We start from the raw sequence: 23,890 nt of genomic DNA on the forward strand, positions 1-23,890 counted from the left end.
AAGTCTACGGAACAATAACATCAAAGGGGAAAAGTAAAGGGTGAAAGCGAGAGGGGGCAGTAATAATGGAGGTCACAACACAACACAGGGTAGGAGTACTACTAGTATACTCCGCAGTCGGTCACAGATGATGATGACCAAATCAAAAGCGCGGGCTTTTCGATCGCCTTTGCTAAATGATAATCCTAATCACGTGCCACTATTTGCCAGCGACGCATGCTATTGCTAGTACAGCCTTGTTCTACAGCACAAGTGGAGGCCTATAAATACACACGCGCAAAGCAAAGCAAAAAAAGCTGACAGCAAACAAAGTTATTCCGGCGTACGTACGTATGCTGTACACGCCGGCAGGCAGCATCTTTTTTACCTGTGCGATGTGAATAAAAAGCGGTTGGCCAAAAGGAGTATCCGCGTATTTATCTTATCTAGTAGCCATTTTACATCTGAAGAAAAGTAGTGTGAATAAAAATCAGTCGGCAAAAAGAGTACTATCCACTATTGGAGCAACTCTAGCAGACCCCGCAAAACGCCGGCCCGCAAAACGCGTTTGCAGTTCGCGCAAAACCGCTTTTGCGGGCCGGCGAGGGCTAGCACAGATGCATACCCCCAAAACGGACCCGTAAAAAAGTATATTCGCGGAATATGTTTTTTTACGGGTCGGCTATGCGGGTACTGCTCGGCCAACAGCGCAACGACCCGCAAACAGAAAAACTGAAAATCTGAAATTTGTTATAGGGTTTCAAAAACAAGTTTAAATTCAAATGACATAAACAGTTTGCGCGTAAATAAAAGCGAAGTTCATTACGCAAAAGAGGGCATGCAAAGGTATGCGCCCATGTTCGGCATCATCTTTGGGGTCGATCTTCACTCCGCGCCATGGAGTCATCTTGAAGTTCATCGGCGCCACCGTAGCCACCTCCGTCGCTTGTTCCAACTCCCGCACCGAAATCATCCACATTGCCACCATATGGAGCAGAGAAAACATCACCAGAACTGGCCGACGGACCGGCCGAGGCGACCATTATCCTCTTCAAGATCTCTCTCCTTGCCATATCATGCCATGTTTTGGTGACGTCGTCCATGTCATTGCGATTCATTGACATGATCTTGTTCTCTTCGGCGACCAACAATGACATCGATTTGTTTTCAGAGGCGCGTGCTTTTCTCTCCTCAATGGCAGTTTTGCGCAGCCCCTCTTCCTTGAGCATTTGCCATTTTTCTTGCTTCTGTTTTGCCTTCTTCTCGACCAACTCTTTCTTGATCTCCAACGACTTCAACAACATCAACTCGTTTGATTGCACCATGGCATCAATCTTCTCCATCAAGCACGATGCTTCTTGCTCTCTCTTCATCTTCTTTTTAGTCTTCTTGTCGCCATCGGGCTTGTGCAAATTTCTTGGGCCATCATCATCCTCATCTTCATCCATGTTTGTAAGTGAGCCTCTCTTTGGTGGGGATTCTTTGTCGATCAACTTCCACTTCTCGCACTTTTGGAGCAACTCCCAACAATGCTCTAATTTGAAGAATCTGTCACGAGCTATCGAGAACAATGGCGGAAAATGAAAGAGAATCGCCGAAGACCGAAGAGATACCTTCCGGCCATTTCGTCGAACACCTCGCTCGCGGGGGGAGCGACACCGTTGAACGGCATCGCCGGAGCACCTCCTTGCGGGGGGATGGAGTGAGAGGTTGAAGAAGATGGCTTCCTTGAAGCCGGAACCTTCCTCCGCTTTGCGCCCGCGGCCTTGCCGGCCTTCTCCGCCGCCGGCCGGGATCGCACTGCGGCATTGGCGCCCGGAGCGCGGGCCATCGCGGCGGGGGCAGCCGGATTCCCGCCCTGCACAACCACGTTGCCCTGCAGCTTGCGGGCAGGCACGGCGTGTGCTTGGGCGACGCCGGCGGGGCCAACATGGCTGGCGACGAGATCCGCCCGAGGGGAAGGGGCGTGCGCGACCTCGACGGTGACGGGGGACAGCATGGGGTCGTCCATGGCGACGAGGGACGGCCGGGGAAGAGCATCCGGAGCTTGCGGAGGGGGGGGGGCAATGGTGGCGGATGGTGCGGGGAGCGGGAAAGGACGCGTGGAAATGTCCCTCCCGCCAAATCTCGCGCCGGATAGGGGTTGAGCTCGGGTCGGCCTCCCAGCCCGTGAAGATAGAGCTTGGGGGAGAAGATTTGCCGCGCCCCGCAAAAATTTTTGCGGGCCGGTGCGGGATGCGGGGTCTGATCGTACAGATTTTCTGACCCCGACCCGCAATTTGACGGTTATTTTGCGGGCCGGGGCGTTTTGCGGGGTCTGCTAGAGTTGCTCTTAGGACCATGGGGGCGCGGTAGATCCCAACCCTTGCCAGCGGGAGGGCTCCGTTTTTAGACGTTTTTTAGTTTTGTTTGGGATTTATGTTTTGCTCAGGAAGACGAGACAACGGCGGCCTCTGAAGATGGAATAAGGTTCTCCCGCCTAGCCCCCATTTTTGATAGTGCGTCTAGCATCGTCGATGGGTGTGTGGATGTATGTCTCTGATGAATTGGCCTTTGGTGGATCTTCTCAAATCTGGTTGTCGATTGTCTGTGTTTGTGTGTGTTTTTCAGGATGGATTCTTTCGATCTATGCTACTATTCTTCGGTGGCGATTGTTGTTCTGCTGCGTTATTCCTATGAAGCCTTAGCACAACGACTTTTCAACTGTCTACTACAACAAGTTTCGCCCGACTCCGGCAAGGAAAGGACGACACCGACGGCGTGCTTCAGTGCTTTTAGTCGTCGCTAGGTGGTCTACGAATTTGGATGTAATTTTATTATTTCTAATGTTCGTTCTACTGTAATGATTGAAGAGTAATAAATCAGAAATTTTCACATAAAAAATATTTATCCTAAAATGTAAAAGAAAAAATATTCTCTTTTTATGTGCCTCCAAAGAAAAGCAGTACTTGTTCCAAAAAGAAAAGAAACGCAGTAAAGGAAAATAGGCATATTCGGTAAGAAAAGGAAAAAACAAAAGAGCGGCATATTCGGTAAGAAAAAGGAAAAACAAAACACGATACAAACACGGTCGCTCATACAAACACATATATACTCAACCCTATAAGCACCTCCGACAGACTGAGGCGGCACATCGTCTTTAGATTGACGAAGTCGCCACGAACGTCTTCGTAGTCGACGGGAACATCTCCTTCCACTAAAGGCACATCGCCGAATGGCCCGGGATAAATATAGGTTGGTTCCTATAAAATTTCCATCTTTTGTAAAGTTTCCGGTTGTTATCAATTTTTATTGTTTTCAAACCTCGTAGTCAATGAGAACGTCTCCTCCTACTGAAAATGCATCGCCGAAAATCTTAAAATAAATCCAGGATAATGCGAGCACCAAGACTTGAACCCTGGTGGGCCGAGGATGCCATTGTCCACCTAACCATCTAATCACAGGTTGGTCTACAGTCAAATAGTCACGTTATAATATGGTAAATATTGGCATTAAATGGAATATAATGCAGAAAATTATATAATGATGAATAATTCGCCAAAGTATGGTACGTTCATCAGCAAAGGGGTAACCTAGTAGTACCGGTGTCCGAAATCCTACTCAACTATACTACATTCAAGCATGTAATTAAAGCTGATCCACAGTAGTACTAATCTACTCAATTCACTGATTAAGTTTTGCACTTGGGTTTCAACGTTGCAAGGCCGCACGAAACCCTGCTGCCTGCACAAACTTTGGCATGCAAAATGCACACTCTGGACAGCGAATTAAAGCACCTGGTACATTACATGGCTCCATCACCTACTCAGACACCTAATGATTTAATTGCTCTGTTACCTACAGTACAGATATTATGCCCAGTAAAATAAGGCACCAATTGTGGAGTAGTAGCATGAAGTACATCTGCCATGTGTGTGGGTAATTAAAAGTTAAAGCCTTGCGCACAATAATTAAATAACCAACCTTTTGCCCAAATCTCTAACGTTAATTAGTTGAGACGTTGCATGAACACTGATGCACGATGGAACAATTGAACAAACTGATCAGAGTAGCTTGTTAACCAACATACTGTAACAAGAAATGAAATGATCATCGTAATCAAGCGGCCCAACCATGAAACTATAATCAGTTAATCAACAATCAATCGCGACCTCGCTTTTTGGGTCATACGCAAGCAACTGCTACCACTTAGTTTAGTACATGAAGCTTGTCCTATATGGGCAATGTTTTCTTCAGATGCTTCTCAGCAATAAAATACCAGATAGTATTAGTTGAGTTCCCTCTACCTTTGATTAGCTTTGGGTCTTGCAGTGTTGGTCAATAAATTTGCTAGCTATGACTTGGAAGCTAGGCAAGGCTAGCTTCCCATCCATTCTTCATCTTCGCAAGCACATCCTAGAGGTCTTAGAATTTTTCGGAAATACAAGTTTAATACACGGTAAACTAAAAGTAGTATGCTTCCTTTTCCACTATGAGCACACAGTCCATGCACTTGAACTTGATCTGAGCTGGCCGGAAAGGAGCGATCGACTTTCCTGCCAATAGGACAGATACCTTCCATTAAATAAACAGTTAATTAAACAGAGCCTAACGACTCATGTGGGGAGACCAACTTGGGACTTATTAAGAGGTTTCGTTAGATCTGACCTGAACTCTCTCTCTTTTTTTTTTCCTTTGAAGCTGCATCTCACCCAAACACTTAGGCTGGTCATAGTGGGGAGTAACTTATACTAATGTCATGCATGACACTGGTCTACTTCCTCCGTCCATGAATAAGTGTACATCTACTTTTTGTCCTAAGTCAAAGTTTTCAAATTTTGATTAACTTTATAGAAAAGAGTAGTGACATATGACAACAAATTGGTATATTATGAAAGTACATTTCAAAACGGATCTAGTAATACTAATTAGAGCCATAAATACTGCTACTTTTCCTTATAAAGTTGGTCGAAATTTTAAAACTTTGACTTAGGACAAAAGCTAAAAGTACACTTATTCGCGGACGGATGGAGTACCTTCATCATAGTGCAAAGTAACATAATAGTAGTGTCATAGATGCCTTCATTTATTAGCTTGTAAACTCATTTTTTATTGGGAAGCGCTATGTTACTCTAAGCACCTCTTTCTTCATTAACTACATGCCACATAAGCAAAAATTTCTTGGAGTGCGCTATGTTACTATCTAAGTTGGACTAGTAAAATGCACATGTTACTAGTCTATGTTACTACCTCTATAGTGAGGAGTAACATATGTGTGGTAATATGCAACGCTTCATTTATTAGGCTATAGACTCATTTTGCCTTGATATGTGTGATATTACTCATACTACTAGTAACTAGCTATGTTACCGCTTTCCTCCAATTCTTCATTTATTGCTTGCCACATCATCTATTTTATCTAGATATGTGTGATGTTACTATCTATGTTACTCCCACTGTGGGTAGTCTTACTCCCACTATGACTAGCCTTAATAGCAATTTCGCCTTGGAAATTATTAGTAATGAAAACTGGATTGGTTCTTCCTAAACAGCCAGAGGTATTAATTGGTGACCGAATCAAGCAGTGCACATCATGGATCACAACTTTGATGCATAATGGTCTTGCAAGAAGAAGAAGAAATGTAAATGACAGCAAGAGAGAATAAGAAGAAAATTAGTACTGTACTACTACTACTACTTGCATTGTTTATCCACACGAGGCGGCACATGGTGGCGAAGTGCTGATGGCTTCTCTCTGCTTTTATTCTTGCGGGGGTTCTCTCTTCATTTTTAAGTAGAACGTGTCTTATATACTAATGCAATATAATGTTAGTATTACTAATTAACAAATAAACTGAGTTTATTTAGTAGAACGTGTCATAATGGAGTAGGAGAAGCTCTATTGTCTTTATACTAAAATAACGTGCCTTAACACTAATACTCATAGTAGTCAAACTACAATTAATGACGAGCAAAGTTTAACTCGCACGAGAGTACTAGTACATAATTAGCCCATGAGCTGCCGGCATCCCCAAGCTCAAAGGTGAAGGCGAGAGGCTGTAATAATGAAGCTCACAACATAGTCACACACAACTAAACCAAAAGCACAAGCAAAAGTTTTTTTCCTAATTAATCCTAGCACACCTTTTTCGCCACGTGCACCTGCCGGCAACAGACGCATACTGGCCCATCGCTACACAAGTGGCGGCCTACAATACACACTATTTTCTTTTGCAAAAATACAATACACACTATAATAAGCTAGCGAAAAGCAATTTGCGTATTTTTTTACCACTGCAGCTCTAAAGTAAAAAATATATCTTTTGATCCGCGCTCTAGTACGCCTCGCCTGGCACAACACAGCGCCAGGTCGAGCGGCCAGAAGAGGGTACAGCCACACGATGTACAATAGAGCCGGCCTTCCTGTCTTTGCATTGCATTGCCCGTCTGCTGGCCTGGCCTTTACGCTGCTGGATTAAAAAGAAGATTGATTAGTTGATAAGCAATGTGGTAAGACGAAGGGAAAGGGTCAATGGATATTGGTTAGTAGTTAAAAAAATGGTTCCTCCATCGCTGTTGGCGTGGACGTTTGTCTGTCTGGTGGATCAATGGAGCAGTTAATTTCTTAGACGTGTCGTGTTTTTTTTTTTGCGGTCGCTTACGCAAGCTGAAAGGCCTAGATTTACCTACCAACCATTCGCAAAAACAAACTTACCGACCAAAAACAACGAACACGTGCATATTGGCCACACCAACCTCACCACTTGTTATTCGCAAAAAAAAAAAACTCAACGCTTACACGAACCTGTAGTGCAAAATGCACAATCAGGCCAGCTAATTAATCGAGCCACTTAAGGACCGCACATTACTCTGCTCCACTGATGAATTTGCACTGTTATCTATCATACACATGCAGGGTCTGTTCAGTGAGCACAATAATTGTGGACGCATGACAGTGCCAAGTACTATTACGTGGGGGCATGTGTGTGGGCAATTAAGGTTAAGCTTGTACGCAATAATACGAGTAAATATTCTTTGTGGATGCAATTAAAGTAAGTTGTTGCCCATACATTTATGGTTTCAACATACGTACTCTGGTTTACCAACACGAAATGAAATGGTCATCGCAATCGGAGGGCCCCTGATCAATTCAGTGAGAAAAATGATTTAATTAAATGAAGCGGCAGCCGAGAGACCTCGCCACCGGAATTTTGGAGCCACATGCACGTACGGCAGCAGCAACCACTTTGACACTTTGAGTAGTAGGCGACGTTTTTGTCATATATATCGGCTCTCTGACATCTTGTTCATACGCTATACTCTAATAATGGTTATGGGAGTGTGTGTATATACGATGCTGTTTGATTCCCACGTTTCACAATACGTAGGTTAGGCGAGGCCAAGTGATACGAGAAATGCTACAACTAGGCGCAGATTTTGGTGGTGTACTTGCCCTCCTAACAATCTGGCAGCAGAGTTATTATTGTTGGCTGCCAAATCAGGCAGTGTGCATCTCATGGGCAACTTGATCCACGATCTCCTTCATTGAGAAAAGAAAAATTGAATATGCATAAACCGCAACATAGGGCAGTAAGAAAAACGAGAGGGAAGGAAATCCCTCGCATTGTTTATCCATACACGCATGCAGTCGCAGTAATTACCACGGCTAGGAGGTTGGCCTCATCCAAGGGGAAAAGCAAAGGGTGAAAGCGAGAGGGGGCAGTAATAATGGAGGTGACAACAGCACACAGCGTACACAGATGACCAAATGGAAAGCGCGGGTTTTTTCTCCTTTGCCAAATGATAATCCTAATCACGTGCCACTATTTGCCAGCGACGCATACTATTGCTAGTACAGCCTTGTTCTACAGCCCAAGTGGCACGCTAGAAATACACACGCGCAAAGCAGATCAAAAAGTTGACAGCAAACAAAGTTATTCCGGCGTACGTATGCTGTAGACACCGGCAGGCAGCATCTTTTTTACGTACCTGTGCGATGGGTGCGAGTAAAAAGCGGTTGGCCAAAAGGAGAGAGTACCCGCACATTTACCGTATCTAGTCATTTTACATCTATCTGGAGAAAAGTAGTGTGAATAAAAATCAGTCGGCAGAAAGGGCAGCATCCAGTACCATTAGCAGTCCAAGAAAATCGACTTTTCAGCTCAAAAAAAAGAGGAGGAAGAAGAAGATAATAGACATTCTCTTTTTATTTCGCTCCAAGCAAAAGCGGTACGTACTAATTCGTCTGTCTAAAAAAGAAAAGAAAAGCAGTAAAGGAAAAGGCCCAAAGGAAAAATGGGTATATTCGGTAAGAAACGGGAAAAATAAAAAGAGCGGCAGTTGCCAGACGCCTACTAAACAAATGGTGGGGTGGGGTGGGAGAGAGAAGCCCGAACCCAAGTACCCACCCCAGCCCTCACGGCCACGGCCACGCCCACGCCCACGCCACGAGACGAGAGCTTGCACGAACCAACACGACCCATCCCCGCCCGGAGGAGAGAGAGAAAGGCCGCGGTGGCCAGCGAGCAACGGAACAAAGGGGCACGGGAAGCGAGGAGCGAGGGAGGAGACGGTTGCCGACAAGGAGAGGGAGGGAGGAACCCGCCAACGGCACGCTGCACAGAGCCTCCCCGGCGACCCAGGCAGGCAGGCAGGCGGCGAGAGGACGAGGCGACGGCTCGGGCGTCCATGGTGGCGTGCGCCTGAGCAGCAGATAGGCTCGGCCACGCTACGCTGGAGATGAAGGTGTCCACCAAGGAGCAGCAGCGGCGGCGGCGGGCGGAGGAGGAAGAGGGGAAGGAGGAGGCCATGGACGCCAGCGCCGGCGGACCGGGGGAGGAGGAGGAGGAGGCGGTGCGCGCCTTCGGCGCCGGCGAGGGGGGCACGGTGGTGGTGGGCGTGCGGGCGGACGCCGAGAGCCGGGCGCTGCTCACGTGGGCCTTCGTCAATGCCGTCGCCGCCGGGGACCGGGTCGTCGCCGTCCACGTCGTGCTCGCCTCCGCGGCCGAGGCCGCCGCCGCGGTGGACTTCGACGGCATGCTCGCCGTCTACGAGGGGTTCTGCAATCTCAAGCAGGTCGGTCAGCCTCGCCGCCCCCCTTTTCAACTGCTGCTTGCTGCGTGCGCTGTAAAAGAAGTTGGATGGATGGGAGTTGGTCGCCATTGGCCGGCAACCAAGCATGTGAACCCCCTTCCGGCCTTCCCCCTTTATTCTTCGCCCTCCATTAATTGCTCTATCTCGAGCAGTACCAGGAGTTAATTTCGAGCCTAATTTCGTGTGGGCGCGGCTCGGAGGTTTGGATTTTAACAACTTTCTCTTCTTCTGCGATTCTTCCGGGTGCTGTGCCACCCAAAATGCTATCTTCTCGGCTGTTTCTTGGCTTCAACAATAGATTCTCCATGCCAAGTTGGATTTCTGGGGCTGTTCGTCCTCCACCATTTTTGGATCTATTATCAAGCAGTATCCAGCACGCATAATTGCACTCTATTCTAATCACATCGTTTTGACCCATGCTGCAAAGATTTTTTTTTTCTTTTTTAGTTTTGCTCTTCATTTTGGTGGATTTTCTTCTGTAATCCTGCCGATTTGTTCCCCCATAGCAAACCGCACCAGAACCAGAATTTCGCCCCCCGTTCTGATGCGGTTACCACAGAGATGATGAATTTGCCATCTAGTACTTACTAACTGCCATGTGATGAACAGATCAATCTCAAGGTGAAGATTTGCAAGGGCTCCTCGGTCCGCAAGGCGCTGGTTCGCGAGGCCACCCTGTTCGGGGCCTCCAAGCTTGTCCTGGGCATCACCAAGAGGAAGCGCACCATTGGGTAAGCCTCCCCCACCATCACGGAAGCATTGGATCCTCGGTGCTTGCCACAATCAAGTTCCTCAACTTTTTCCACCCAATCATTACCACCCACTCTTGTTGGTCTAACTTTTGCTTCCGATCTGCCAGGTCCTCCCTGTCAGTTGCCAAGTACTGCGCGAAGAAGCTGCCGGCAAAGTGCGCGGTGCTCGCCGTCAATGGCGGCAAGATCGTCTACCGGAGAGAATCGAATGCTCACTCCGGCAAGGTGTCGGCCGAGGTTCCTGCCTGTGGTGATGATGAGATGTACTGTGTGCTGCCGTTCGGAGCCCGTCAGAAGGGTGAAGAAGAGAGCGAGTTGCCTTGTGATGAACCGAGCAAAGATGGCAGCCCCGATGACGAAGAACAGCATGATGTTGGTGCAAAGGGCAGTCAGCCAGAGGACGTCGTCGCTGAAGAACAGCAACCATCGAGTGTGGAACCTGCTGAGTTGTCGACGGTTCAGGTTCAGACTGAAGCAGCAGATCCCGCTGACAGGGACAAAGAGCCAACAATGAGCCAGAAAGATGTGGTCGCCGATCTGCCAGGTGAGGGTGCCAGTGTGCTGTACTGCGTGCTGCCGGAGAGGAATGACCATTCAGTTGCAAGTACTTCGAGTCGGCACGAAAGTGACTCGACTGAGCCGCCAGCCGAAGGGGATGGAGATCTGTACTGTTTATTGCCCCCAAGAAATGGAAATTCAGGCAGGAGCAGCAGTGATTCTAAGCGTTCAACTTCGAGTCACAAAGATGATGGGGATCTGTTCTGCCGGCTGTCAAAGAATGGTGGACATTCAGGTGGGAGTTCTGGGGGATCCAAGCGTTCCGTTGGTGTAAGAAGTGTGTTTAGGGCCATCAGGCGGAGCAGTAGTTTCTCCAGTGATATTCCATTGAGCTTTGAAACATCTGCTGATAAGAGAGATGGCTCGGTTTCCATGGGTGCCACCGAACGTTCTTCTTCCGCAGTATCTACGGAACCTGAGGATTTGCAAAAGGAAACACCTACTAGTTCTCCAATGTCTCTGAGAAGGCTGATCGAAGGAAGGTCTGACCGCTGCCGCCTGCGAAGGAGAATCTTCCACCATGAAAGAACCTCATCTTTTGAGTGGGCCAAAGTGTCCATGGTTCAATGGGCGATGAGGCTCCCAAGCCGTTACAGTTCTGTGCACCCAGACAACAAATCCTTGAAATCTGATACTAGTCCAAGGTTGCACGGTGATTCAGAATGTGATTCCACTTCCACTGTTGGACCAGAATCTATATTTTCTTTCTCTTTGTATGATGTGGCATGGCCTCCCAGTGAACTGGGGTCGCTTCAAGAAGAGTATTCTTCAGTATGTAGGCTATTTAGTTATGAGGAGCTGAAACTGGCTACATCAAACTTCTCACCAGGTAATTCTATTTGGCATCTACATTGCTTTGTTATGTACGTTTGTTTTAGCAACTGGAAGCCAATTTTCTTTCGCTAATACAGATATGTTTTCTGCGAAACTGAAAGCTAATCTTCTTTTGCAGATATGTTGATTGGGAAGGGAGGAACTAGCCACGTTTACAAGGCACAGTTAAATGATGGCACCTTGTATGCTGCAAAGATTCTGAAACCTTCAGTTGATGCACTTCAGGAGTTTATTACGGAGATTGAGACTGTAACCAGCTTGCAAAATGATAATATTGTCTCACTAAGGGGATTCAGCTTTGACAACTACTTCCTTGTGTTGGTGTACGATTACATGCACCAGGGAAGCTTAGACAAAGCGCTTCATGGTAAGCATCATGATGAAATACGCGACCTATTCCATCCCCAACCCTCTTGGCAATTAGACTAATATTCTGTAACTGTTCTTCAGGCAAGTGTGAGTATAGCCTTAGCTGGGAAAAGAGATATAAGATAGCAATTCACATTGCAAAGGCGCTTGAATTTCTGCATCATGGTGGTGTCACCGAGTCTGTGATTCACGGAGATGTTAAATCTGCAAACATCCTCCTCTCAGAGGATTTTGAGGCCCAGGTATAAATATTCAGTGATCTGTTTGCAAGTACCAAGAGAAAATACTCTGCTTTTCTCTTTTCTGCAGTAACTACTTTTAAAACTTTTTAAAAAATATTATATATGCAAGTGCCTTAATGCGTAAGCAGTGATGGATGAATTGTGGTTAGCATGTAACTTGTCAAATTCTGCTCTGGTTGTGACATCGTCTCTGTTTTTAAAATTTCAGCTGTGTGATTTTGGGTTGGCAAAGAAAGTTTCAGCTTCAACCCCTCACCTAACATGCACTGACATCACAGGAACTTTTGGGTTAGTATCATCTCTGAGCTATGGTTGTTGCCACTTTTATGTTTTATGAAATGTGAAGCGTCTAAGCAAATCACTGCTGCGACAGGTACATGGCACCTGAATATTTTTCGCACGGGAAGGTGAACAAGAAAATCGATGTGTACGCATTTGGGGTTGTGCTGCTGGAGATAATTTCAGGGAGAAAACCCATTATAACAGGATGTGCGAAGGGCCAGGAAAGCCTGGTTGGATGGGTGAGTAGAGTACTCCCTCACTCGATTTATACGCCTAGCTGGTTCATCGGAACAGTAACATGCTCTGGTAACAAGATAGTAGTTGCACATTTATATATTAAAATGGCACTAGGCCGTTGCTGCACTTGCTCTGTTTCTCTTTGTTGACTTCATACTCACTCTTGCGGTGCACAAGTAAGATCTGCTTTCCCTTTTCCTAATTTTTCGCACTTGCTTTCATTTCAGGCAAGGCCACTACTTTCAAGTGGGGAGATCAAGCAGCTGGTGGATTCGGCTCTGGGGAACGACTACGACTGTGATGAGATGGAGAGGATGACACTCGCTGCCTCGCTGTGCACGAGGACATCTTCTGATTCCAGACCCGAAACGCCGCTAGTAAGAACGCATATAAAACACTACCAATATCTCATGAAAATCATCGCTGCCCTAGATATCTGACTTGGCTAAACTTTCTCCACGCGAACCCAGGTCCTGAAACTGCTTGAGGGGGATGACGAGACGGTCCAGTGGGCGAGGTCGCAGATGTGCGCAGGCTCGGACGTGTCGGACGAGGAGGCGATGACCCCGCGCTCAAACATGCAGTCTCACCTGAACCTGGCGCTGCTGGGCGTGGATGAGGAGGAGGACACGCTGTCGCGGTGCAGCACGGAGCGGACCGCCGACACCTCGGCGGACGGCGGGTACTGGAGCCGGTCCTCGAGCTTCGACTAGGCGATCCAGACAGCCGTCTGTGGTCTCTGTACAGTTCCTGACGATTGGTTGTGGCATCTGGACTGCGGGGGATTCTTTGGTGGGTGCTTGGCTTGGCTTGCTCATGTAGGAAGGATTCTTGAGTGGGTGCTTGGCTTGGGTTGCTCTGCTCATGTGTGTGTGTGTGTGCAGGGAGAGAGAGATGCCTGATGCTGTTGTTGATGCTAATTGAATTGAATTAGGAGTTGCTTTTGTAGTTTTGTAGTAGCAGTTGTAGAACCTTTGCTGGCCTTGGGTGGCACAACATTCTACGATTATGAGGAATGAATGTATGGTTTCGTGGTGCATCAAGATTGGAATGAAATCGATTGCTCTCAACCTTTTGCTTTTGTGTTACTTGCTGTCTTCTCCTTGGATGCCATCTTGAACAATCATTCAGATTCAGGCACTGTTTACCTGCCCTCTCTCTCTCTGACACTCAAGTCTGAAGATACTACCAAATCTGAGTTAATCTTTTCAGACGGCAGAGAAGAACAGTTCATTATAGTGCAAACTGCAAAGTTTTTCGCGTAATAATATCCGAAGGTGGACAGAAGTAGATCGAGCTGTATGTATGTATGTGGCCTTGGTACTGTGCAGCGACAAGAGAAACTGTGGCTGCTTGAGTAGTTGCAGGTGTGAGATGTTTGCTAGTATGTGGAGCATGCATTTGGGGGGGCATGGGGATGGATTGGAACGGGGACACCAGAGCAGATCTGGTCTGGTTTGTTTAACTGGTGGCAGCGACGCCGCTACAGTCACCGGATCGATCCCACGAGGTGTCCTGCCCAGCCATGGACACTGACGGCATTGCCGGAGCAGCCGCTGGCCCATGGTCGCCCGGGGTTGATGACCACGCTGTTTTCTGCTCCCGTCCGTCCAGAAGTCTGATGCTGCCTGTTGCTCCTTCCTATGTGACAAATTTTCGTGTTTTGACCCTTTTAGCAAAGATTTTTGAGATCTGACCCTAGTTCCATTTTTTTTAAAAACCTGACCCTCTTTATTACCGCCATGGGTCCTGGCGGTACGGCTAAACAACCTACCGCCAGACGCCCTGGCGGTAAGGTACTAATCCACGTCAGCAATCCTAGATGGCCGCGCAGAAATGAATCCACTGTAAAAGCGTGGTAATCACCAAGGTTCAATCGAACAATACAAGAACACGTAAAATGTGTAATATCTCTGTTATCAAAGGGGGTATTTATGTAGCTGTCGTTCGTAGCAGCCATTCATGATTTTTTTGGCAATAAAGCATTGAATCAATTTGGAAATCAAACGATTAATGCCTAGACGGTTAATTGCATATGCAATTAATTACGTCCACTTAAATAAGATTTTTTGCACCGAATCAATTTGGAAACTGAATCATTAATGTACTTAATTTATTAGATAGACAATTAATTATGCCTATAGATAATTAGAAGCAGAGAATTTTTTCAATAAAGCAGAATATTAATTGATTTGGTTGGCAGTTCATTAAGCATTCATAGAATTAGGTAGGTCATTAAATATTTGTGTAATTAATTAATAAAGCAAGCAGTTAATCTCACCGAATCATTTTGAAAGAGCTCGTGGGAGAAGGACGATCAACAGTCTCTTAGTGACATGCCGACCACTGTTTGCCAACATGGACTACAGTCGCCGCGACATGGATGACCAAGCGTTCTCCAAGATCGCTCCGTCATGAGCTCCATCTATCGGACGAATTCCACGTCTATCAGAGCCGCCTCCGCGAGGAGGCGCGGTTGCCGCTGCGGCTGGTGTTCCTACGGCGGCACCTGATCCTCCTCGTCGCCCGAGGAGATGACGATCTCCTCCTTGTGGAGGAGTCGTCCTCGTGGATGCCGAGCGGCTCGACTGGTGAGGGCGGCGGCCCCATGATCCGCCTGATGAAGAATTTCCGCCGCCTTTGCTTGGCGGCGCAGAGAACCAAAACTCCGGCATTGCCGGAGATGAAGAAGCAGGAGGAGGGGCTAGGAGACGATGCAGTGTGGATGTGTGCATCGCACGCACACGGCTTAAATAACCGCGACCAGGCCCTGCGAAGGGCCGGTCAGCCCGCTTCTATGCGGCGGAACGGTCGGAGTTGGTTTCTCGTGACGCGGCGTCCGCATTGTAGCGGCGACGCCCGGGAGGTTGCGTTTGTTAGCGCCGCCCTCCCGTCAATGCAGGCAGCTGCATGCTCTGGGCCGGCATGAATGCTGCCCGGCAAGCGGTGTAGGTACTGAATTGAAAGCATGGGAGAGGTGGGGAAGGTTTTTGGGCGGGCCAAAGCGAAAAGAAACGGACGTGACAGCGGTTTGAACGCCCGCAAAGCCCTCAATGTTTGTTTTCGGTTTGCGGAAAAAAATAACGTCTGAGTCGATCAGCGGATCATACAGACCCACGTTGGATAGAAAAAAACATCCGGACCGTAGAATCCTAACGGTTGCGAGCGGTTTGAGGTCGGGCGTCGTAGATCCTAGGCCTTTTTCAACTACCTACGGCAACGGGCAACTACCTAACGCGTCGTGGTCGTGCCCGGCGAGAAGCGGCACAGCTCTCGAGTCTCGACCACGAGGCAAAGGCACTCTCGATCCACCACGAGGCAAAAGGCACACCTCCTTCCTGCGGACAGTACTAGACAAGCCATTTGCCCAGGAATAAATGCATGTGGCCATCAAACCAGAGTGTTTGCAAGTAGCAACGCCTTCACACTCTGCTCCCTCCCTCCCGTGTGAAACCAGGAGATGCATGCTATGAATGTGCCCGTCTCAAACTGCTTGTTCATACCGGACATAGTGCCTGCAACACGTACACACGCACCTGTCTATCCCTATCTCTCCATCCTACTTGGACCAAAGATGGATGCACTTGGGATATGCTTTACGATGCCGTATTACCCCGGCTCTCAATGTTTTTCAGGTTTCAAACAGTTTCATCCTGTAGTGTTTTCTTTCAAAAATTAAATTAAATCTATATCTATACCTACTATTAAAAGGAATATGTAGTCTTGGTTTGGTTCGGTCATTTTCGTTTGGTTTGAGTGCACGCTAAAATTTCGCACTGTTGGCTTGTACTAATTGAGTCATAATAAATTAACATTGTGGGAATTGTACACAAGACCTCCTGTCTAGCTGCGGGAAAAATAATTGGGTCAAAATAAATCAACATAAAATCATGATACTGGACGAGCCGTGCGCCATGGCTCTCGCGACCCTGCGCCCCCGGCCGGCGGCTCCACACTGATCTACTCCCTCCGGCAGCCATTTCTTCTGCAAAGACCAGATCCGGGGTGCTCTCCGCGTCCTCCCTCGGCTGCACTTCTTCTCCCTTCGGAGCTCTCGTTGTGCTGCCCATGGCGCTCGCGTCCGCGTCGTCAACTCCGGATTCGTCGGCCGCCTCGGCTGCCGCCGCCGCGCTCGCCGCGGCTGCTCTTGCCTCCCGCAAGGCAGCCCCAGTCGCTGGTGGCCGTTTGGCCCGCGCTGGATGCCCCCCGAGGCCCGTTGGGGCTGCATCGAGCTCCCGGCCTACCCCGGCCGGCGTCGCCGCGATGTCCAGCCTTCATGCTGTGTGCGCTGCTCCAACCCCGCGTGACCCTGGCCAGATGGATGGTGGGCTTGGGGGCCAGCCGCCGCCATTGCTTGGGCATCCCTCGTCCACGACTCCTATTGGCGCCGCGCCGTCCACGACTCCTGTTGGCGCCGCGCTGTTGCCCTCGACTGCTGCTGCCGACACGCAGCCCCCGTCTCCTGCCGGTGCCGCTTCGTCGTCCTCCACTCCTGCTGAAGCCGCATCATCTCCAACTCCTACCGGCACTGCAAAGGGTTTGGACACGGAGCCACCTATTTTGTGGAGCTCCCTTGCCGACAATGAAGAAGATGAGGATGACGATGAGCTGGCCCCGCGGACGCCATGGTCGGCTACCAAATCCTCCTTTCCGGTTGCTCAGTTGGGCCTGACGTCTGAGGTGGATATGTGCGGAGGTTGGCAGAAGGTGCTGCCGAGGGGCAGCATGCAACGCCCGACGCCACCGGCCCCTGCATGGGCTCCCCATCCGGTCCCGGCTTGGCTTCACGGTAGATGTTGCAGATGCCTCTATCCTGAACACCGTGCGGCGGATTGCAGAGATCCGTTTAGGTGTTCTCGGTGCCTGCAGAATGGTCATCGAGCGCGTCGCTGTTGCAACGCCTGGCGTCCCCTCAGCTTATTGGGAAGCGCTACTGTGTCGATGTTGCCCCGCCTCCTCGCCGGGCACCATCAAGCTCCAGCTCCTCGCAAGATCCAGATAGAAGCCTCGCTCCCCTCGAAGACGTCTTGTCATGATTCTTGGGCATCGATCGTTTCTGCTCCTGCTGGCTCTATGGCGTCCACAGGTACGCTGGTGCGGTCTGCCTTGGAGGGGCAGGTCGAGCTGCTGCGCTCTGAGCTCCTTGGCATGGCTTCCTCCCGGCTTGAGAAGACGATTCAGCCTCTGCGCGATGTTGTTGACTCCATGCAGGGTTGGATGCTACGGATGGGGAGCTTCTTGGAGCGAGCTGAGGCTGCATTGGACGGTCTCTCCCTGGCGCCACCTGTGTTGCAGACTGCTCATGTGTCGTGCCCTTTGGTTGTGCCTGATGTCAGCTTTGAGCTCGAGAGGGGAGCCGGGCTTCATGGCTGTTTCTCCCCTCGTGCAAGCACCAGCTCGCCGTTGCCAGCCTTTGAGGGACCGGACACTGATGTGGCTGTTGTTGGGAATCGTAGCATAATTTAAAATTTTCCTATGCTCACCAAGATGCATCTATGGAGTCTACTAGCAACGAGGGGAAAGGAGTGCATCTACATACCCTTGTAGATCGCGAGCGGAAGCGTTCCAATGAACGTGGATGACGGAGTCGTACTCGCCGTGATCCAAATCACCGATGACCGAGTGCCGAACGGACGGCACCTCCGCGTTCAACACACGTACGATGCAGCGACGTCTCCTCCTTCTTGATCCAGCAAGGGGGAAGGAGAGGTTGATGGAGATCCAGCAGCACGACGGCGTGGTGGTGGATGTAGCGGGTCTCCGGCAGGGCTACGCCGAGCTTCTGCGAGACGGAGAGGTGTAACAGGGGAGGAGGGAGGCGCCCAAGGCTGTTGTGTGCTGCCCTCCCTCCCCCCCTTTATATAGGCCCCTGGGGGGTGCGCCAGCCCTGGGAGATGGGATCTCCAAGGGGGGGGGGGCAAGGGGGGAAGGGGTTGCCTTGCCCCCCAAGGCAAGGGGGAAGCTCCCCCCCAGGGTTCCCAACCCTAGGCGCATGGGGGGAGGCCCAAGGGGGGGCGCCCAGCCCACTAGGGGCTGGTTCCCTTCCACTTTCAGCCCACGGGGCCCTCCGGGATAGGTGGCCCCACCCGGTGGACCCCCGGGACCCTTCCGGTGGTCCCGGTACAATACCGGTAACCCCCAAAACTTTCCCGGTGGCCGAAACTGGACTTCCTATATATAATTCTTCACCTCCGGACCATTCCGGAACCTCTCGTGACGTCCGGGATCTCATCCGGGACTCCGAACAACTTTCGGGTTTCCGCATACATATATCTCTACAACCCTAGCGTCACCGAACTTAAGTGTGTAGACCCTACGGGTTCGGGAGACATGCAGACATGACCGAGACGCCTCTCCGGTCAATAACCAACAGCGGGATCTGGATACCCATGTTGGCTCCCACATGTTCCACGATGATCTCATCGGATGAACCACGGTGTCGAGGATTCAATCAATCCATATGCAATTCCCTTTGTCAATCGGTATGTTACTTGCCCGAGATTCGATCGTCGGTATCCCAATACCTTGTTCAATCTCGTTACCGGCAAGTCTCTTTACTCGTACCGCAATGCATGATCCCGTGACTAACGCCTTAGTCACATTGAGCTCATTATGATGATGCATTACCGAGTGGGCCCAGAGATACCTCTCCGTCACACGGAGTGACAAATCCCAGTCTCGATCCGTGCCAACCCAACAGACACTTTCGGAGATACCCGTAATGCACCTTTATAGTCACCCAGTTACGTTGTGACGTTTGGCACACCCAAAGCACTCCTACGGTATCCGGGAGTTGCACGATCTCATGGTCTAAGGAAAAGATACTTGACATTGGAAAAGCTCTAGCAAACGAAACTACACGATCTTTTATGCTATGCTTAGGATTGGGTCTTGTCCATCACATCATTCTCCTAATGATGTGATCCCGTTATCAATGACATCCAATGTCCATAGTCAGGAAACCATGACTATCTGTTGATCAACGAGCTAGTCAACTAGAGGCTTACTAGGGACACTTTGTGGTCTATGTATTCACACATGTATTATGATTTCCGGACAATACAATTATAGCATGAATAATAGACAATTACCATGAACAACGAAATATAATAATAACCATTTATTATTGCCTCTAGGGCATATTTCCAACAGTCTCCCACTTGCACTAGAGTCAATAATCTAGTTACATTGTGATGAATCGAACACCCATTGCGTCCTGGTGTTGATCATGTTTTGCCCTAGGGAGAGGTTTAGTCAACGGATCTGCTACATTCAGGTCCGTGTGTACTTTACAAATATCTATGTCTCCATTTTGAACACTTTCACGAATGGAGTTGAAGCGACGCTTGATATGCCTGGTCTTCCTGTGAAACCTGGGCTCCTTCGCAAGGGCAATAGCTCCAGTGTTGTCACAGAATAGAGTCATTGGTCCCGACGCATTGGGAATCACCCCTAGGTCGGTAATGAACTCCTTCATCCAGACTGCTTCCTGTGCTGCCTCCGAGGCTGCCATGTACTCCGCTTCACATGTAGATCCCGCCACGACGCTTTGCTTGCAACTGCACCAGCTTACTGCTCCTCCATTCAAAATATACACGTATCCGGTCTGTGACTTCGAGTCATCCAGATCTGTGTCGAAGCTAGCGTCGACGTAACCCTTTACGACGAGCTCTTCGTCACCTCCATAAACGAGAAACATATCCTTAGTCCTCTTCAGGTACTTTAGGATATTCTTGACCGCTGTCCAGTGTTCCTTGCCGGGATTACTTTGGTACCTTCCTACCAAACTTATGGCAAGGTTTACATCAGGTCTGGTACACAGCATGGCATACATAATAGACCCTATGGCCGAGGCATAGGGGATGACACTCATCTCTTCTATATCTTCTGCCGTGGTCGGGCATTGAGCCGTGCTCAATTGCACACCTTGCAATACAGGCAAGAACCCCTTCTTGGACTGATCCATACTGAACTTCTTCAATATCTTGTCAAGGTATGTACTCTGTGAAAGACCAATGAGGCGTCTCGATCTATCTCTATAGATCTTGATGCCTAATATATAAGCAGCTTCTCGAAGGTCCTTCATTGAAAAACACTTATTCAAATAGGCCTTTATACTTTCCAAGAATTCTATATCATCATCCACATATAATATGAGAAATGCTACAGAGCTCCCACTCACTTTCTTGTAAACACAGGCTTCTCCATAAGTCTGTGTAAACCCAAACGCTTTGATCATCTCATCAAAGCGAATGTTCCAACTCCGAGATGCTTGCACCAGCCCATAGATTGAGCGCTGGAGCTTGCACACTTTGTTAGCATTCTTAGGATCGACAAAACCTTCCGGCTGCATCATATACAACTCTTCCTTAAGGAAGCCGTTAAGGAATGCCGTTTTGACGTCCATCTGCCATATCTCATAATCATAGTATGCGGCAATTGCTAACATGATTCGGACGGACTTCAGCTTCGCTACGGGTGAGAAAGTCTCATCGTAGTCAACACCTTGAACTTGTCGATAACCCTTAGCGACAAGTCGAGCTTTGTAGATGGTCACATTACCATCCGCGTCCGTCTTCTTCTTAAAGATCCATTTATTTTCTATGGCTCGCCGATCATCAGGCAAGTCAGTCAAAGTCCATACTTTGTTTTCATACATGGATTCTATCTCGGATTTCATGGCTTCTAGCCATTTGTCGGAATCCGGGCCCGCCATCGCTTCTTCATAGTTCGAAGGTTCACCGTTGTCTAACAACATGATTTCCAGGACAGGGTTGCCGTACCACTCTGGTGCGGAACGTGTCCTTGTGGACCTACGAAGTTCAGTAACTTGATCCGAAGCTTCATGATCACCATCATTAACTTCCTCCCCAGTCGGTGTAGGCACCACAGGAACACTTTCCCGCGCTGCGCTACTTTCCGGTTCGGAAGGGGTGACTATCACCTCATCAAGTTCCACTTTCCTCCCACTCAATTCTTTCGAGAGAAACTCCTTCTCTAGAAAGGACCCGTTCTTGGCAACGAAGATCTTGCCTTCGGATCTGAGGTAGAAGGTGTACCCAATAGTTTCCTTAGGGTATCCTATGAAGACGCATTTTTCCGATTTGGGTTCGAGCTTTTCAGGTTGAAGTTTCTTGACATAAGCATCGCATCCCCAAACTTTTAGAAACGACAGCTTAGGTTTCTTCCCAAACCATAATTCATACGGTGTCGTCTCAACGGATTTCGACGGAGCCCTATTTAAAGTGAATGCGGCAGTCTCTAAAGCATAGCCCCAAAATGAGAGCGGTAAATCGGTAAGAGACATCATAGATCGCACCATATCCAATAGAGTGCGATTACGACGTTCGGACACACCATTTCTCTGAGGTGTTCCAGGCGGCGTGAGTTGTGAAACTATTCCACATTTCCTTAAGTGTGCACCAAACTCGTGACTTAAATATTCTCCACCACGATCTGATCGTAGGAATTTTATTCTCCTGTCACGTTGATTCTCAACCTCACTCTGAAATTCTTTGAACTTTTCAAAGGTTTCAGACTTGTGTTTCATCAGGTAGACATATCCATATCTACTTAAATCATCAGTGAGAGTGAGAACATAACGATATCCTCCGCGAGCCTCAACACTCATTGGGCCACACACATCGGTATGTATGATTTCCAATAAGTTGGTTGCTCGCTCCATTGTTCCGGAGAACGGAGTCTTGGTCATCTTACCCATGAGGCATGGTTCGCACGTGTCAAATGATTCATAATCAAGAGACTCCAAAAGTCCATCTGCATGGAGCTTCTTCATGCGCTTGACACCAATGTGACCAAGGCGGCAGTGCCACAAGTATGTGGGACTATCGTTATCAACTTTACATCTTTTGGTATTCACACTATGAACATGTGTAACATCACGTTCGAGATTCATCAAAAATAAACCATTGACCAGCGGGGCATGACCATAAAACATTTCTCTCAAATAAATAGAACAACCATTATTCTCGGATTTAAATGAGTAGCCATCTCGAATTAAATGAGATCCAGATACAATGTTCATGCTCAAAGCTGGCACTAAATAACAATTATTGAGGTTTAAAACTAATCCCATGGGTAGATGCAGAGGTAGCGTGCCGACGGCGATCACATCGACCTTGGAACCATTCCCGACGCGCATCGTCACCTCGTCCTTTGCCAGTCTCCGTTTATTCCGTAGTTCCTGTTTTGAGTTACAAATATGAGCAACCGCACCGGTATCAAATACCCAGGAGCTACTACGAGTACTGGTAAGGTACACATCAATTACATGTATATCACATATACCTTTGGTGCTGCCGGCCTTCTTGTCCGCTAAGTATTTGGGGCAGTTCCGCTTCCAGTGACCACTTCCCTTGCAATAAAAGCACTCAGTTTCAGGCTTGGGTCCATTCTTCGACTTCTTCCCGGCAACTGGCTTACCGGGCGCGGCAACTCCCTTGCCGTCCTTCTTGAAGTTCTTCTTACCCTTGCCCTTCTTGAACTTAGTGGTTTTATTCACCATCAACACTTGATGTTCTTTTCTGATTTCTACCTCCGCTGATTTCAGCATCGAATATACCTCAGGAATGGTCTTTTCCATCCCCTGCATATTAAAGTTCATCACAAAGCTCTTGTAGCTTAGTGGAAGCGACTGGAGGATTCTGCCAATGACCGCGTCATCCGGGAGATTGACTCCCAGCTGAGACAAGCGGTTATGCAACCCAGACATTCTGAGTATGTGCTCACTAACAGAACTGTTCTCCTCCATTTTACAGCTGAAGAACTTGTCGGAGACATCATATCTCTCGACCCGGGCATGAGCTTGGAAAACCATTTTCAGCTCCTCGAACATCTCATATGCTCCATGTTTCTCAAAACGCTTTTGAAGACCCGGTTCTAAGCTGTAAAGCATGCCGCACTGAACGAGGGAGTAATCATCAGCACGTGTTTGCCAAGCGTTCATAACGTCTTGGTTCTCTGGGATTGGCGCTTCACCTAGCGGTGCTTCTAAGACATAATCTTTCTTGGCTACTATGAGGATGAGCCTCAGGTTCCGGACCCAGTCCGTATAGTTGCTGCCATCATCTTTCAGCTTGGTTTTCTCTAGGAACGCGTTGAAATTGAGGACAACGTTGGCCATTTGATCTACAAGACATATTGTAAAGATTTTAGACTAAGTTCATGATAATTAAGTTCATATAATCAAATTATTCAATGAACTCCCACTCAGATAGACATCCCTCTAGTCATCTAAGTGAAACATGATCCGAGTTAACTAGGCCGTGTCCGATCATCACGTGAGACGGACTAGTCAAAATCGGTGAACATCTCCATATTGATCGTATCTTCTATACGACTCATGCTCGACCTTTCGGTCCTCCGTGTTCCGAGGCCATGTCTGTACATGCTAGGCTCGTCAAGTCAACCTAAGTGTATTGCGTGTGTTCCGAGGCCATGTCTGTACATGCTAGGCTCGTCAACACCCGTTGTATGCGAACGTTAGAATCTATCACACCCGATCATCACGTGGTGCTTCGAAACAACGAACCTTCGCAACGGTGC

General features: G+C 48.4%; 1 protein-coding gene across 1 annotated transcript; it reads left to right on the plus strand.

The window, feature by feature from the left end:
• Positions 1-8,320: 8,320 nt before the first annotated feature.
• On the plus strand, positions 8,321-13,395 carry LOC109780435 (uncharacterized). The gene is made up of 9 exons (XM_020339021.4): positions 8,321-9,033; positions 9,661-9,782; positions 9,911-11,190; positions 11,314-11,562; positions 11,646-11,806; positions 12,015-12,094; positions 12,180-12,327; positions 12,553-12,702; positions 12,796-13,395. The coding sequence occupies exons 1-9, from the start codon at positions 8,698-8,700 to the stop codon at positions 13,036-13,038; spliced, it is 2,769 nt and encodes a 922-aa protein (XP_020194610.1). The 5' UTR covers positions 8,321-8,697; the 3' UTR covers positions 13,039-13,395.
• Positions 13,396-23,890: the final 10,495 nt, after the last annotated feature.

This window comes from Aegilops tauschii, chromosome 5 (genome assembly GCF_002575655.3).
Source record: "Aegilops tauschii subsp. strangulata cultivar AL8/78 chromosome 5, Aet v6.0, whole genome shotgun sequence".
Lineage (NCBI taxonomy): Eukaryota > Viridiplantae > Streptophyta > Magnoliopsida > Poales > Poaceae > Aegilops > Aegilops tauschii.

What these genes read in the sequence shown, in the direction of transcription:
- LOC109780435 (XM_020339021.4), top strand. Translation starts at nt 8,698, where the DNA reads ATGAAGGTGTCCACCAAGGAGCAGCAGCGGCGGCGGCGGGCGGAGGAG. An exon ending in CAGAGGATTTTGAGGCCCAG is followed by an intron (nt 11,807 to 12,014) that starts GTATAAATATTC and finishes TTAAAATTTCAG; the next exon opens with CTGTGTGATTTTGGGTTGGC. An exon ending in GACATCACAGGAACTTTTGG is followed by an intron (nt 12,095 to 12,179) that starts GTTAGTATCATC and finishes CTGCTGCGACAG; the next exon opens with GTACATGGCACCTGAATATT.